Source organism: Dendrobates tinctorius, unplaced genomic scaffold (assembly GCF_039654945.1).
Source record: "Dendrobates tinctorius isolate UK_male_01 unplaced genomic scaffold, ASM3965494v1 ptg000143l, whole genome shotgun sequence".
Classification (NCBI taxonomy): Eukaryota; Metazoa; Chordata; class Amphibia; order Anura; family Dendrobatidae; genus Dendrobates; species Dendrobates tinctorius.
The window spans coordinates 12,348,881-12,364,471 of record NW_027361810.1 but is presented as its reverse complement, the minus strand read 5'-3'; the positions used below and the strand labels follow the sequence as shown (position 1 = coordinate 12,364,471).

The window sequence follows — 15,591 nt, the reverse complement described above, 5'->3', positions numbered from 1 at the left end:
AGCAAAATTCCTGACTGATTAATTTCTTAATATACCTTCACAGCGGTTGGAGGTTTTGTTTTATAGCACAGCGCCCGAAATCCTCTGCATGGACATTAAAATGATTAAAATTATCGCTCTCTGTAGTCACCACTAGGGGGAGCTTACTGCGCACGGTTTCATCATGGCAGTCACCACTAGGGAGAGCTCACTGCACACGGTTTCTTCATGGCAGTCACCACTAGGGGGAGCTCACTGCACACTTATACATTGATCTTAACACAGCATGCACTGAGCTCTTCAGCTCCACCCAGTGGTGGCTGCAGGCAGCAATCTTATGCCCTCTATGTCTATGCGGGGGATTTGTCGCCATGTATCAGAAAAATGGAGCTCAGATGATTGCAAAGATATATTATGAAATTACTCCATATAAGATTTAAGATGAAAAATAAAAGCAGGTTTTTTTTTTTACAAAGATGTTCTGCAGCAGCTGATGAATGTGTAAACAGGAATCTACATTGCATCTCTTCACTAACCTCATAGATGTGGTAGAGAGAGGATCCCTCATCAGGCCAGTAGCGATCACACTGCTTAACTCCGTCCTCCACCAGGGGGCTCAGCATCACTATCACCGTGCAGCCGTTTTCCCAAACCATCTACAGACAGAGAACCGGTGAGTCCGGCTGATATTACACATCCGCTATTGGGGCAGGGATATATTATAACCCAGGGACGTTCTATAATAATTGTCCCAGCATCGTAAGAACTCACCTGCCAGAAATCAGCAATGGTGTGAGAGAGGGGTCCCTGGGTGGCGATGTAAGCGGGCATACGGGGGTCGTGCTCAATCTAATGGAGATTCAGAGTGTTATGGCGGAAATCAACATCTGTAATCATCTCATCCTCCATCTCCAGCGTCTATGCATTTATTAAAAAAAAAAAATGAAAGCAGCACTCCATTGGGGCTCAGCAAGGCGTGAGAGAGGGTCTCAATAGAACCGAAACGTTGCTGAGCCCCAATGGGCTAATAAATCAATTTTTCCTAAAGTCTAGATGGAGTGTTGCTTTCAATTTTTTGGAGCTATCTGGAGGTATTCTATCTAGAATAAAAAAATATTGGAACAGCACCAAATATGCCAATGAAGAGTGCAAGGCCCCCCAGACAACTCTCTCATCGGATAATCTGTCTTTTATCTATCTTTTCCTTTCTCTTTATATCCTGTAGGAAAGCAGGAGGTAAACTCCTGAATGGGAGGTAAATGTCGCTGAGTTGGCTAGCCTCAGAGACGAAAGTTCCCGGAGGTGAAGGCTCCAGCAATAGAAGGTTACTGAGAGTGGGTTTTTTTGGAACCAAATTTTTGGTCTGGGTTTTAGGAACAACTAGAAGAGCTTGGGTGGGACTGGTCAATCCCATATCTCCACACTCCCGGTTAAGACAGCTGAACTGTGAGCGTGTGACATAGCCAGAGAAATGGATGGTTATCTGAGCTGGTGAATTTGTGACACCTATATGCCGTGAAGAGGCTGTTTTTGTGTTGAGTCCTCCGAATAAACATTGCATTGTTGGACAAGAACCTATTGCTTGTGTCTACGCTAACGGCTGTCAAAGAGCGTGAATCCCCACAATCTATTTATCTCTTAATCTCTATATTTATCGCTCTCTTTATGTCTATATCTATGTATCGATCATCCATCTTCATATGTACAATAGTGAGCACCATCTGTAAGTGCTCCCTGGGGAACATCACGTCCTGGCAGCCGTCGGGGGCTGTCGTATCAGCACTTGGATAACACCACAAGACGTATCTCTAAGGAACACTCAGTGACCGTTACGTACGATGGGGCTGGCGTTGATATAATCGCTGCGGGACGGGTTGTTATCGCTCCTCAGCTTTATCCGTGCATGGTCGTCTGCAGGAGAGATACAGAGGGTCACATAGAAACCACAGAACATGAAGAATGAATCCGCAGAATGACAGAATAAGCACAATTGCCAGAATAGATATAAAGCCGCTGTATGTGATCATGCCCAGATTATAGCGGGAGAGAAACGGCACCGCCATGTTCAGCCCGCTTCCAATATCTAATCTGTGATCGTTCAGTAAACTTGGGTCTAACATGGTGGGTTTATTTGGGCATTATACAGAGCTGCTATCATGGCACTGGATGGCAGTTATATGGACGCTCTGTATCGTACTGTTATTTGGGAACCATATGGCAGTGTTATGGATCATAGTGCTATTATATTGACAATGCTGCTGAATTTAGGCAGTGTATGAACACAATACTACTTTTCGGTATATGGGCTAATAGTAATTTGGCAATAAATGGTGGTATTATGAAACCACAGTATGAACTGTTATGTGGATTGTATAACAGTATAATGAGGGCACTGCACGGTACTTGTGGAAGGTGTGGTGCGGTACAGTTATTTGCCCCATATAACAGTATTATGAAACAACTGTATTATTCTGATATTTGTATAGTTTCTATATGGTACAGTTATTTGTCACTATAGCACTGTATGGTCATGTTATGGCACTATGTGGCAGTATTATGAATGTACTATATAATGCTATTTTGCACAGTACAGTGACATGATTTTAACACAGTATGATGCTCTTATTCGGGTTACTATTTGCAGTATTTTGCAGGGAATTTCTCTAATCGTGAATAATAAAACAGTCTCCAATCACAAAACTAGGAAATGAAGCCACATAATGTGTGTACCAAGTACAGGATCTGAGGTGTACGCTCCTGGATTCCAGGGCCTCTTAAGTAATGACACATTACTAGGTGCAACTGGGCACTCTTAAAGGGATTGTCCACTACTTTAAAACACATTCTAAATTGGCCTCGGCTGAAAGTGGCAACATTAAAAATAAATATATGAATAACAAGTCAATAATCCCTTTAAGGCTGACCCTAGCTGCAGTGCAAAGAATGAGGGAGTGCAGATGGCTCAGTGGTTAAATATAATGATGGCGCTCACAAGGTAGAAAATCTGGGTTCCTGTTCTTCTTCAGGTTTGTGTCACTCTTAGCAGTGGAGCAAGCGTTTGGCTCAGCCTGGTAAGCGCACAGGGCCTGCCACTCCTTGGCCAGACGGTCTCTGTTTCTCAGATGATCTTCCATGTATGCCTGAGCAAGCACAAAACGCAAAGTACAGAACTCACAAAAGATGAGATATGAAGCTTTGGAGGAGGTGGTAGAGACTGTCCTTACACAATTCACTCACCAGGATCATGTGACCGGTGGAAATGTCCATGTTGGACTGCACGGGTTCCTCACACCAGGATGGAGTACTGCTGTGGGAACTGGGGCTTGGCTGTGGGACATCACTAAATTGGGACGACACGCTGCTGACGCGAGAGTTTTCTGCCGCTGCTCCGGTTGCCTCTGTGCGACTGAACAGAGATTTTCCGGCCATATGCTGCCTGCAAAGATCCTGTGGAAAGACATGAAGATGAAAATAATCGGACTATAAGGAGAGAAAATACTTCATCAGATTGAATGGGAGCTGTGAATCTTTCCAGGCAGTGAGCTCCCCCTAGTGGTGGCTGTATAAATAAGTATGTAGTGAGCTCCTCCTAGTGGTGGCTGTGCTCCTCCTAGTGGTGGTTGTATAAATATGTTTGTAGTGAGCTCCCTCTAGTGGTGACTGTATAAATCTGTATGTAGTGAGCTCCTCCTAGTGGTGGCTGTATAATCTGTATGTAGTGAGCTCCCTCTAGTGGTGACTGTATAAATCTGTATGTAGTGAGCTCCTCCTAGTGGTGGCTGTATAATCTGTATGTAGTGAGCTCCCTCTAGTGGTGACTGTATAAATCTGTATGTAGTGAGCTCCTCCTAGTGGTGGCTGTATAAATCTGTATGTAGTGAGCTCTTCCTAGTGGTGGCTGTATAATCTGTATGCTGTGATCGCCCTCTAGGGGTGGCTGTTTAAATCTGTACGCTCTGAGCTCCCTCTAGTAGCAGCTACATGCAGACAGAATAATATTCTTTGGGCTGTACAAAAGAAAACAGCGAATTTGTGAACCTATGATAAAAATAGAGTTACATACATAGTACATGTCTCCATTATATTCTCAATGGATATGTCTGTTTTACCGTTATCCCTCGAGTGCCACCAAGGAAACTTGGCATTACCCACAGAACATCTCCTAAGAAATATCTCAAAAATATTACAGGTACAATAATTAGCCCCTAAAGAACCTACGGTAAATAAAAATGTGTTGTGTAAACCATGTAAAAATCTAGAACATGGTATCCGGTTTAAAAAATGTCACTCAACTGTATTTTGTCATTTTGCGAAAAGATATGAAATCTCAAAGGGAGAAAGATATATGAATTTTACAAAAATGATGGTATGAATCTATTTTGCACTATTAGGTGATATTGGACACTTGAGATACAACTTCATTAGGTCAGTCTGTACCTAAGACCTGAAGACAGCAGAAAACTGACACAATACCCATGGAAAAACCTGAGCTCACACATAAATAATGTCATCTTATGATTCACAAATGACCCTAAAAGTGAATTTCCAGTTAAAATTGAAATTGCAGAGAAAGTTCACTTACATCAGTTTTCTAATATACCGTATACGGATTACCTAACTAGAAAGAGTTTGCGTAATGGGAGAAAACAGGAGAAAGAAAATCAAATATTTGCTCTCTTTATGTACAAGAATATAACTACTATAATACTGCCCCTATATACAAGAATATAACTACTATAATACTGCCCCTATATACAAGAATATAACTACTATAATACTGCCCCTATGTACAAGAATATAACTACTATAATACTGCTCCTATGTACAAGAATATAACTACTATAATACTGCCCCTATGTACAAGAATATAACTACTATAATACTGCTCCTATGTACAAGAATATAACTACTATAATACTGCTCCTATGTACAAGAATATAACTACTATAATACTGCCCCCTATGTACAAGAATATAACTACTATAATACTGCCCCTATGTACAAGAATATAACTACTATAATACTGCTCCTATGTACAAGAATTTAACTACTATAATACTGCCCCCTATGTACAAGAAACAAGAGTATAACTACTATAATACTGCCCCTATGTACAAGAAACAAGAATATAACTACTGTAATACTTCTCCTATGTACAAGAATATAACTACTATAATACTGCCCCTATGTACAAGAATATTACTATAATACTGCCCCTATGTACAAGAATATAACTACTATAATACTGCCCCTATGTACAAGAAACAAGAGTATAACTACTATAATACTGCCCCTATGTACAAGAAACAAGAATATAACTACTGTAATACTTCTCCTATGTACAAGAATATAACTACTATAATACTGCTCCTATGTACAAGAATATAACTACTATAATACTGCTCCTATGTACAAGAATATAACTACTATAATACTGCTCCTATGTACAAAAGTATAACTACTATAATACTGCCCCTATGTACAAGAAACAAGAATATAACTACTGTAATACTTCTCCTATGTACAAGAATATAACTACTATAATACTGCTCCTATGTACAAGAATATAACTACTATAATACTGCCCCAATGTACAGGAATACATCTACTATAATACTGCCCCTATGTACAAGAATATAACTACTATAATACTGCCCCTATGTACAAGAATATTACTATAATACTGCTCCTATGTACAAGAATTTAACTACTATAATACTGCCCCTATGTACAAGAATATAACTACTATAATACTGCTCCTATGTACAAGAATATAACTACTATAATACTGCCCCTATGTACAAGAATATAACTACTATAATACTGCTCCTATGTACAAGAATATAACTACTATAATACTGCTCCTATGTACAAGAATATAACTACTATAATACTGCCCCCTATGTACAAGAATATAACTACTATAATACTGCCCCTATGTACAAGAATATAACTACTATAATACTGCTCCTATGTACAAGAATTTAACTACTATAATACTGCCCCCTATGTACAAGAAACAAGAGTATAACTACTATAATACTGCCCCTATGTACAAGAAACAAGAATATAACTACTGTAATACTTCTCCTATGTACAAGAATATAACTACTATAATACTGCCCCTATGTACAAGAATATTACTATAATACTGCCCCTATGTACAAGAATATAACTACTATAATACTGCCCCTATGTACAAGAAACAAGAGTATAACTACTATAATACTGCCCCTATGTACAAGAAACAAGAATATAACTACTGTAATACTTCTCCTATGTACAAGAATATAACTACTATAATACTGCTCCTATGTACAAGAATATAACTACTATAATACTGCCCCAATGTACAGGAATACATCTACTATAATACTGCCCCTATGTACAAGAATATAACTACTATAATACTGCTCCCATGTACAAGAATATAACTACTATAATACTGCTCCTATGTACAAGAATATAACTACTATAATACTGCCCCCTATGTACAGGAATATAACTACTATAATACTGCCCCTATGTACAGGAATATAACTACTATAATACTGCCCCTATGTACAAGAATATAACTACGATAATACTGCTCCTATGTACAAGAACATAACTACTATAATACTGCTCCTATGTACAAGAATATACAGTGGGGCAAAAAAGTATTTAGTCAGTCAGCAATAGTGCAAGTTCCACCACTTAAAAAGATGAGAGGCGTCTGTAATTTACATCATAGGTAGACCTCAACTATGGGAGACAAACTGAGAAAAAAAAAATCCAGAAAATCACATTGTCTGTTTTTTTTTCCTTTTATTTGCATATTATGGTGGAAAATAAGTATTTGGTCAGAAACAAAATTTCATCTCAATACTTTGTGATATATCCTTTGTTGGCAATGACAGAGGTCAAACGTTTTCTGTAAGTCTTCACAAGGTTGCCACACACTGTTGTTGGTATGTTGGCCCATTCCTCCATGCAGATCTCCTCTAGAGCAGTGATGTATTTGGCTTTTCGCTTGGCAACACGGACTTTCAACTCCCTCCAAAGGTTTTCTATAGGGTTGAGATCTGGAGACTGGCTAGGCCACTCCAGGACCTTGAAATGCTTCTTACGAAGCCACTTCTTCGTTGCCCTGGCGGTGTGCTTTGGATCATTGTCATGTTGAAAGACCCAGCCACGTTTCATCATCAATGCCCTTGCTGATGGAAGGAGGTTTGCACTCAAAATCTCACGATACATGGCCCCATTCATTCTTTCATGTACCCGGATCAGTCGTCCTGGCCCCTTTGCAGAGAAACAGCCCCAAAGCATGATGTTTCCACCACCATGCTTTACAGTAGGTATGGTGTTTGATGGATGCAACTCAGTATTCTTTTTCCTCCAAACACGACAAGTTGTGTTTCTACCATCAGTTCCAGTTTGGTTTCATCAGACCATAGGACATTCTGCCAAAACTCCTCTGGATCATCCAAATGCTCTCTAGCAAACTTCAGACGGGCCCGGACATGTACAGGCTTAAGCAGTGGGATACGTCTGGCACTGCAGGATCTGAGTCCATGGTGGCGTAGTGTGTTACTTATGGTAGGCCTTGTTACATTGGTCCCAGCTCTCTGCAGTTCATTCACTAGGTCCCCCCGCGTGGTTCTGGGATTTTTGCTCACCGTTCTTGTGATCATTCTGACCCCACGGGGTGGGATTTTGCGTGGAGCACCAGATCGAGGGAGATTATCAGTGATCTTGTATGTCTTCCATTTTCTAATTATTGCTCCCACAGTTGATTTCTTCACTCCAGGCTGGTTGGCTATTGCAGATGCAGTCTTCCCAGCCTGGTGCAGGGCTACAATTTTGTTTCTGGTGTCCTTTGACAGCTCTTTGGTCTTCACCATAGTGGAGTTTGGAGTCAGACTGTTTGAGGGTGTGCACAGGTGTCTTTTTATACTGATAACAAGTTTAAACAGGTGCTATTACTACAGGTAATGAGTGGAGGAAAGAGGAGACTCTTAAAGAAGAAGTTACAGGTCTGTGAGAGCCAGAAATCTTGATTGCTTGTTTCTGACCAAATACTTATTTTCCACCATAATATGCAAATAAAAGGAAAAAAAACAGACAATGTGATTTTCTGGATTTTTTTTTCTCAGTTTGTCTCCCATAGTTGAGGTCTACCTATGATGTAAATTACAGACGCCTCTCATCTTTTTAAGTGGTGGAACTTGCACTATTGCTGACTGACTAAATACTTTTTTGCCCCACTGTAACTACTATAATACTGCTCCTATGTACAAGAGTATAACTACTATAATACTGCCTCTATGTACAAGAATATAACTACTATAATACTGCTCCTATGTACAAGAATATAACTACTATAATACTGTCCTTATGTACAAGAATATAACTACTATAATACTGCTCCTATGTACAAGAATATAACTACTATAATACTGCTCCTATGTACAAGAATATAACTACTATAATACTGCTCCTATGTACAAGAATATAACTACTATAATACTGCCCCCTATGTACAAGAATATAACTACTATAATACTGCTCCTATGTACAAGAATATAACTACTATAATACTGTCCTTATGTACAAGAATATAACTACTATAATACTGCTCCTATGTACAAGAATATAACTACTATAATACTGCTCCTATGTACAAGAATATAACTACTATAATACTGCTCCTATGTACAAGAATATAACTACTATAATACTGTTCCTATGTACAAGAATATAACTACTATAATACTGCCCCTATATACAAGAATATAACTACTATAATACTGCCCCTATGTACAAGAATATAACTACCATAATACTGCCTTCTATATACAAGAATATAACTACTATAATACTGCCCCTATGTACAAGAATATAACTACTATAATACTGTTCCTATGTACAAGAATATAACTACTATAATACTGCCCCCTATGTACAAGAATATAACTACTATAATACTGTTCCTATGTACAAGAATATAACTACTATAATACTGCCCCCTATGTACAAGAATATAACTACTATAATACTGCCCCTATGTACAAGAATATATCTACTATAATACTGTCCCCTATGTACAAGAATATAACTACTATAATACTGCCCCCTATGTACAAGAATATAACTACTATAATACTGCTCCTATGTACAAGAATATATCTACTATAATACTGTCCCCTATGTACAAGAATATAACTACTATAATACTGCTGCTATGTACAAGAATATAACTACTATAATACTGCCCCTATGTACAAGAATAAAAGTGCATAATACTTAACTGACAACAGTAGATGTTTTTACCTGGTACTCAAAAGTGGAGTCTCCGGTTCCTTCAGGTCCAAGCCCCGCAAGTCTCTCTTTTTCCCGTTGCTTGGCATGTTGTCGTAGACAGAATATAACAGCTGAGGCGATGACGATTCCAGCTATACAGGCCAAGGCGATGAAGATAAGGAGAACAAACCGGAAAGTATCCCCAAAATGAGAGGCGTGAGGGAAGGTTTTGGTGGTGGAATTGCTCCTCTGGGATTGAAGAAGAGCAGATTTTAATCCAAATACGTAAAATCATAAAATAAAATAAAAAACATATAATCTGATCACTGTAGCAGCAAGAGAAAAAGAGCGATGTGCAGTAGTTATTCCGAATCCTCCTGAATTCTCCTGTTTTCTAAGTAATATGTGACAGACTGGCTGTGACTACGAATCTTCTGTCTGACAACCCTCTGACAATCCCAATGTCCTCTCCCATCCCGGCTTCATGAGTAGTCAGATTTCTCGGATTCTTTACTTTGAGCTGAAAGCAAATCTGAGTATTGAAAAGCTGAATATCACGGCCTTTATTTTGATATCATTAAATATTTATTAATTCCGGCTTCTTCCTTTCTATTATCATATTTATCTAAAAAAATTAATTTTTGTATTTAAGCACCACGTGTCAGGGAGGATCATGGCCGGAGATTGCTCTAACCTGAAAGACTGGGGTCAACAATCTGTAAAGCTGCAACTCTCAGCATGTCCTGACAGGTGGCAGTAGTGAGGTAGTTACTCCCCTTTGGGATAGAGCTAATTTGCATGTTTTTCCCATGGAACTTTGCTAAACACTCCTGGTCTCCATAATGGGAGTTGCTACCCCCGTTCCCTACCAAAGTATTGTTAGTAAGGCTCAGACCAAAGACTTCTCCCACTCTGGACGACCCAAAATATCCTTGAGCTGAACATAAGAGGAGCTGATCCAGAGGAAGTCACTGACCCGGCAGGTGGAAGTCCCCGGGACAAAAATATCCAAAAACTACAACAACAGAAAGTACTTTGGTAAAATACATTTTTTTTTATTATTATATTTAATTGAATCAGACCTGATCTAAATGAAATCGGACAATAGACAACAATCAAGAACCAATGCGATTGCATGAAGATACAATTCTGGATTTGATACATTGTAGATATTCATCCTGCAGGTTACACTATGTGTCATAATCTCTATATATAAAATTGAATGTATGTATGTATGTATGTATGTATGTGTGCATCACCAACCAATCATGAAGCATCTTTCATTTCACCAGAAGCTGAGCTGTGATTGGTTGCTATGAGCAACAGTTTTCCCTTGCAACCAATCACTAAGCATCTCTCATTTCACCAGAGCTGGTTAAAAGAAGCTGAGCTGTGATTGGTTGCTATGAGCAAGTTTTCCCACTTGACAACACCTCAGCAGACACTGACATGGTGGGAGAAATCTAGCATCCCTGGGAACATAAGTTCCAGCCATCCCCCAGAAAGGAGCAGTGAGTACATGACAGAAATGAATCCCCCCCTCCCGTGCCTATATACCCATCACACATCCTCCATCCTATAGGCACATCTTCCCTCTTCATGGGATCATTGGTATGGAAGTCAGAGCAAATCCATCCAGTGCTTTGGTTCTGACCCCAGGCCTCTCTTAAAGGGATCCCCGGTATGGAAGTTAGGACAGTTCCACTCAGTGCTTTGGTTCTGACCCCAGGGTCTCTTAAAGGGATCATTGATATGGAAGTTAGGGCAAATCCACTCTGTGCTTTGGTACTGACCCCAGGCTTTTCTTAAAGGGATCTCCGGTATGGAAGTGAGGGCAAATCCATCCAGTGCTTTGGTTCTGACCCCAGGGTTCTATTAAAGGGATCATTGGTATGCAAGTCAGGGCAAATCCATCCAGCGCTCTGGTTCTGACCCAAGGCCTCTCTTAAAGGGATCCCCGGTATGGAAGTTAGGACCACTCCACTCAGTGATTTGGTTCTGACCCCAGGCTGACGGGATGATGTGGTATATTAGGGGTAGTAGTCCGGTGGCTCTGGCTGACGGGATGATGTGGGATATTAGGGGTAGTAGTCCGGTGGCTCTGACGGGATGATGTGGGATATTAGGGGTAGTAGTCCGGTGGCTCTGACGGGATGATGTGGGATATTAGGGGTAGTAGTCCGGTGGCTCTGGCTGACGGGATGATGTGGGATATTAGGGGTAGTAGTCTGGTAGCTCTGGCTGACGGGATGATGTGGGATATTAGGGGTAGTAGTCTGGTGGCTCTGGCTGACGGGATGATGTGGGATATTAGGGGTAGTAGTCTGGTGGCTCTGGCTGACGGGATGATGTGGGATATTAGGGGTAGTAGTCCGGTGGCTCTGGCTGACGGGATGATGTGGGATATTAGGGGTAGTAGTCCGGTGGCTCTGACGGGATGATGTGGGATATTAGGGGTAGTAGTCCGGTGGCTCTGACGGGATGATGTGGGATATTAGGGGTAGTAGTCCGGTGGCTCTGGCTGATGGGATGATGTGGGATATTAGGGGTAGTAGTCCGGTGGCTCTGGCTGACGGGATGATGTGGGATATTAGGGGTAGTAGTCCGGTGGCTCTGGCTGACGGGATGATGTGGGATATTAGGGGTAGTAGTCCGGTGGCTCTGACGGGATGATGTGGTATATTAGGGGTAGTAGTCCGGTGGCTCTGGCTGACGGGATGATGTGGGATATTAGAGGTAGTAGTCCGGTGGCTCTGACGGGATGATGTGGGATATTAGGGGTAGTAGTCCGGTGGCTCTGGCTGACGGGATGATGTGGGATATTAGGGGTAGTAGTCCGGTGGCTCTGGCTGACGGGATGATGTGGGATATTAGTGGTAGTAGTCAGGTGGCTCTGACGGGATGATGTGGGATATTAGGGGTAGTAGTCCGGTGGCTCTGGCTGATGGGATGATGTGGGATATTAGGGGTAGTAGTCCGGTAGCTCTGGCTGACGGGATGATGTGGGATATTAGTGGTAGTAGTCCGGTAGCTCTGGCTGATGACATGATGTGGGATATTAGAGGTAGTAGTCCGGTGGCTCTGACGGGATGATGTGGGATATTAGGGGTAGTAGTCCGGTGGCTCTGGCTGATGGGATGATGTGGGATATTAGGGGTAGTAGTCCGGTAGCTCTGGCTGACGGGATGATGTGGGATATTAGGGGTAGTAGTCCGGTGGCTCTGGCTGACGGGATGATGTGGGATATTAGGGGTAGTAGTCCGGTGGCTCTGGCTGATGGGATGATGTGGGATATTAGGGGTAGTAGTCCGGTAGCTCTGGCTGACGGGATGATGTGGGATATTAGGGGTAGTAGTCCGGTAGCTCTGGCTGACGGGATGATGTGGGATATTAGTGGTAGTAGTCCGGTAGCTCTGGCTGATGACATGATGTGGGATATTAGAGGTAGTAGTCCGGTGGCTCTGACGGGATGATGTGGGATATTAGGGGTAGTAGTCCGGTGGCTCTGGCTGACGGGATGATGTGATATATTAGGGGTAGTAGTCCGTTGGCTCTGGCTGACGGGATGATGTGGGATATTAGTGGTAGTAGTCCGGTGGCTCTGACGGGATGATGTGGGATATTAGGGGTAGTAGTCCGGTGGCTCTGGCTGATGGGATGATGTGGGATATTAGGGGTAGTAGTCCGGTGGCTCTGGCTGACGGGATGATGTGGGATATTAGGGGTAGTAGTCCGGTGGCTCTGACGGGATGATGTGGTATATTAGGGGTAGTAGTCCGGTGGCTCTGGCTGACGGGATGATGTGGGATATTAGGGGTAGTAGTCCGGTGGCTCTGGCTGACGGGATGATGTGGGATTTTAGTGGTAGTAGTCCGGTGGCTCTGACGGGATGATGTGGGATATTAGGGGTAGTAGTCCGGTGGCTCTGGCTGATGGGATGATGTGGGATATTAGGGGTAGTAGTCCGGTAGCTCTGGCTGACGGGATGATGTGGGATATTAGTGGTAGTAGTCCGGTAGCTCTGGCTGATGACATGATGTGGGATATTAGAGGTAGTAGTCCGGTGGCTCTGACGGGATGATGTGGGATATTAGGGGTAGTAGTCCGGTGGCTCTGGCTGACGGGATGATGTGGGATATTAGGGGTAGTAGTCCGGTAGCTCTGGCTGATGACATGATGTGGGATATTAGAGGTAGTAGTCCGGTGGCTCTGACGGGATGATGTGGGATATTAGGGGTAGTTGTCCGGTAGCTCTGGCTGACGGGATGTGGGATATTATAGTGAATGTGGCTATGCGGAGTGGACGGGGCTCTACACTCAGCTTTATATATATATATAGATATAATCATTTTAATTTGTTATAACTAACTGTAGTTAGTTACTATGCCCGGGCAGCGCCGGGCTCTTCAGCTAGTATTCATATAAGTGCCGCTCTTCAGGAGCAGACATATCCCATACCTGACCCTTTAGACATATATAGCACATCCCCTAACTGACTCTAAAGACCTACAGTATATGTGTAACACATCCCATACCTGACCATTTAGCCCTACATACGTAGCACATCCCATATCTGACTATATAGCCTCCTGAGAATGTTACATAACGAAACGTGCGTTGGGGCAGCAGGAGCGTCATCACTATACCCTGTCCTTTAATATAAGTTCTTTCATTGACTTCTACTGCTATTTTTTGCACGCTATAAGGCAGCTTTTTGCACTATATGCACTTGCACCAGCAGTAATTTACTATTTAATTTACTATTGGTGCAACCCACCAACCTACTGTCTCCTTCCCCACCATCCTGTAGCATGTAAGCCCGAAAGGGCAGGGTCCTCTCCCCTCTGTATCAGTCTGTCATTGTTAGTTTGTTTACTGTAAGTGATATCTGTAATTTGTATGTAACCCCTTCTCATGTACAGCACCATGGAACCAATGGTGCTATAGAAATAAATAATAATAATAAAAAAAAAAATAATAAATTTAAAGATTTATATTCTGTGGACATGTGGTACAACCTGAGTTGAGTAAAATACATGTGATTTGGCCTCCTTCAATCTGCATATGTTTTTTTCAGCCTCTGGCATTACAACTCTTTTATTTCATATTTATAGTATTTTAATTATGTATTTAATAAAATATTTTTTATGGTACTTATACTCTTCTTTTCTGGTGTTTTCATATTGATCATGAGTTGATGTACATTTATTTATATTTTTGGAGTAATTTTTGTTGTTTTCATAACACAACCCATATCTGACCCTATAGACCTCTATGTATAACACACCTCATATCTGATCCTATAGACTTGTATGTATAACACAACCCATGTCTTGCCCTATAGACCTCTATGTGTAACACATCCCATATCGGACCATATAGACCTGTATGTATAACACATCCAATATCGGACCCTATAAACCTGTATGTATAACACATCCAATATCGGACCCTATAAACCTGTATGTATAACACATCCCATATCTGACCCTATAGACCTGCATGTATAACACATCCCATAACTGACCCTATAGACCTGTATGTATAACACACCCCATATATGACCCTATAGACCAGTATGTATACACATCCCATATCTGACCCTATAGACCTGTATGTATAACACATCCCATATCTTACCCTATAGACCTGTATATAATACACATACCACATCGGACCCTATAGACCTGTATGTATAACACATCTCATATTGGACCCTATAGACCTGCATGTATAAAACATCCCATATCGGACCCTATAGACCTGTATGTATAACACACCCCATATCTGACCCTATAGAGCTGTATGTATAAAATAACACATATCTTGCCCTATAGACCTCTATGCGTAACACATCCCATATCGGACCCTATAGACCTGTATGTCTAACACATCCCATATCTTACCCTATAGACCTCTATGTGTAACACATCCCATTTCGGACCATATAGACCTCTATGTACAACACATCCCATATCGGACCCTATAGACCTGTATGTATAACACACCCCATATATGACCCTATAGACCTGCATGTATAAAACATCCCATATCGGACCCTATAGACCTGTATGTATAACACATTCCACATCGGACCCTATAGACCTCTATGTATAACACACCCCATATCTGACCCTATAGAGCTGTATGTATAACATAACCCATATCTTGCCCTATAGACCTCTATGTATAACACACCCCATATCTGACCCTATAGAGCTGTATGTATAACATAACCCATATCTTGCCCTATAGACCTCTATGCGTAACACATCCCATATCGGACCCTATAAACCCGTATGTCTAACACATCCCATATCTTACCCTATA

At 41.5% G+C, this 15,591-nt stretch overlaps 1 protein-coding gene across 2 annotated transcripts in view; it reads right to left on the bottom strand.

Moving 5' to 3' along the window:
- Positions 1-15,591, bottom strand: part of PTPRN (protein tyrosine phosphatase receptor type N) — an 83,922-nt gene that overhangs the window by 4,756 nt on the left and 63,575 nt on the right. For both annotated transcript variants that reach the window (XM_073545465.1, XM_073545466.1), the window contains 6 exons: positions 9,292-9,510; positions 3,217-3,426; positions 2,972-3,119; positions 1,817-1,890; positions 751-828; positions 516-635 (listed from right to left, as the gene is read on the bottom strand). In XM_073545465.1, coding sequence (XP_073401566.1) covers positions 516-635; positions 751-828; positions 1,817-1,890; positions 2,972-3,119; positions 3,217-3,426; positions 9,292-9,510 — 849 coding nt within the window. The remainder of the gene's footprint in view (positions 1-515; positions 636-750; positions 829-1,816; positions 1,891-2,971; positions 3,120-3,216; positions 3,427-9,291; positions 9,511-15,591) is intronic.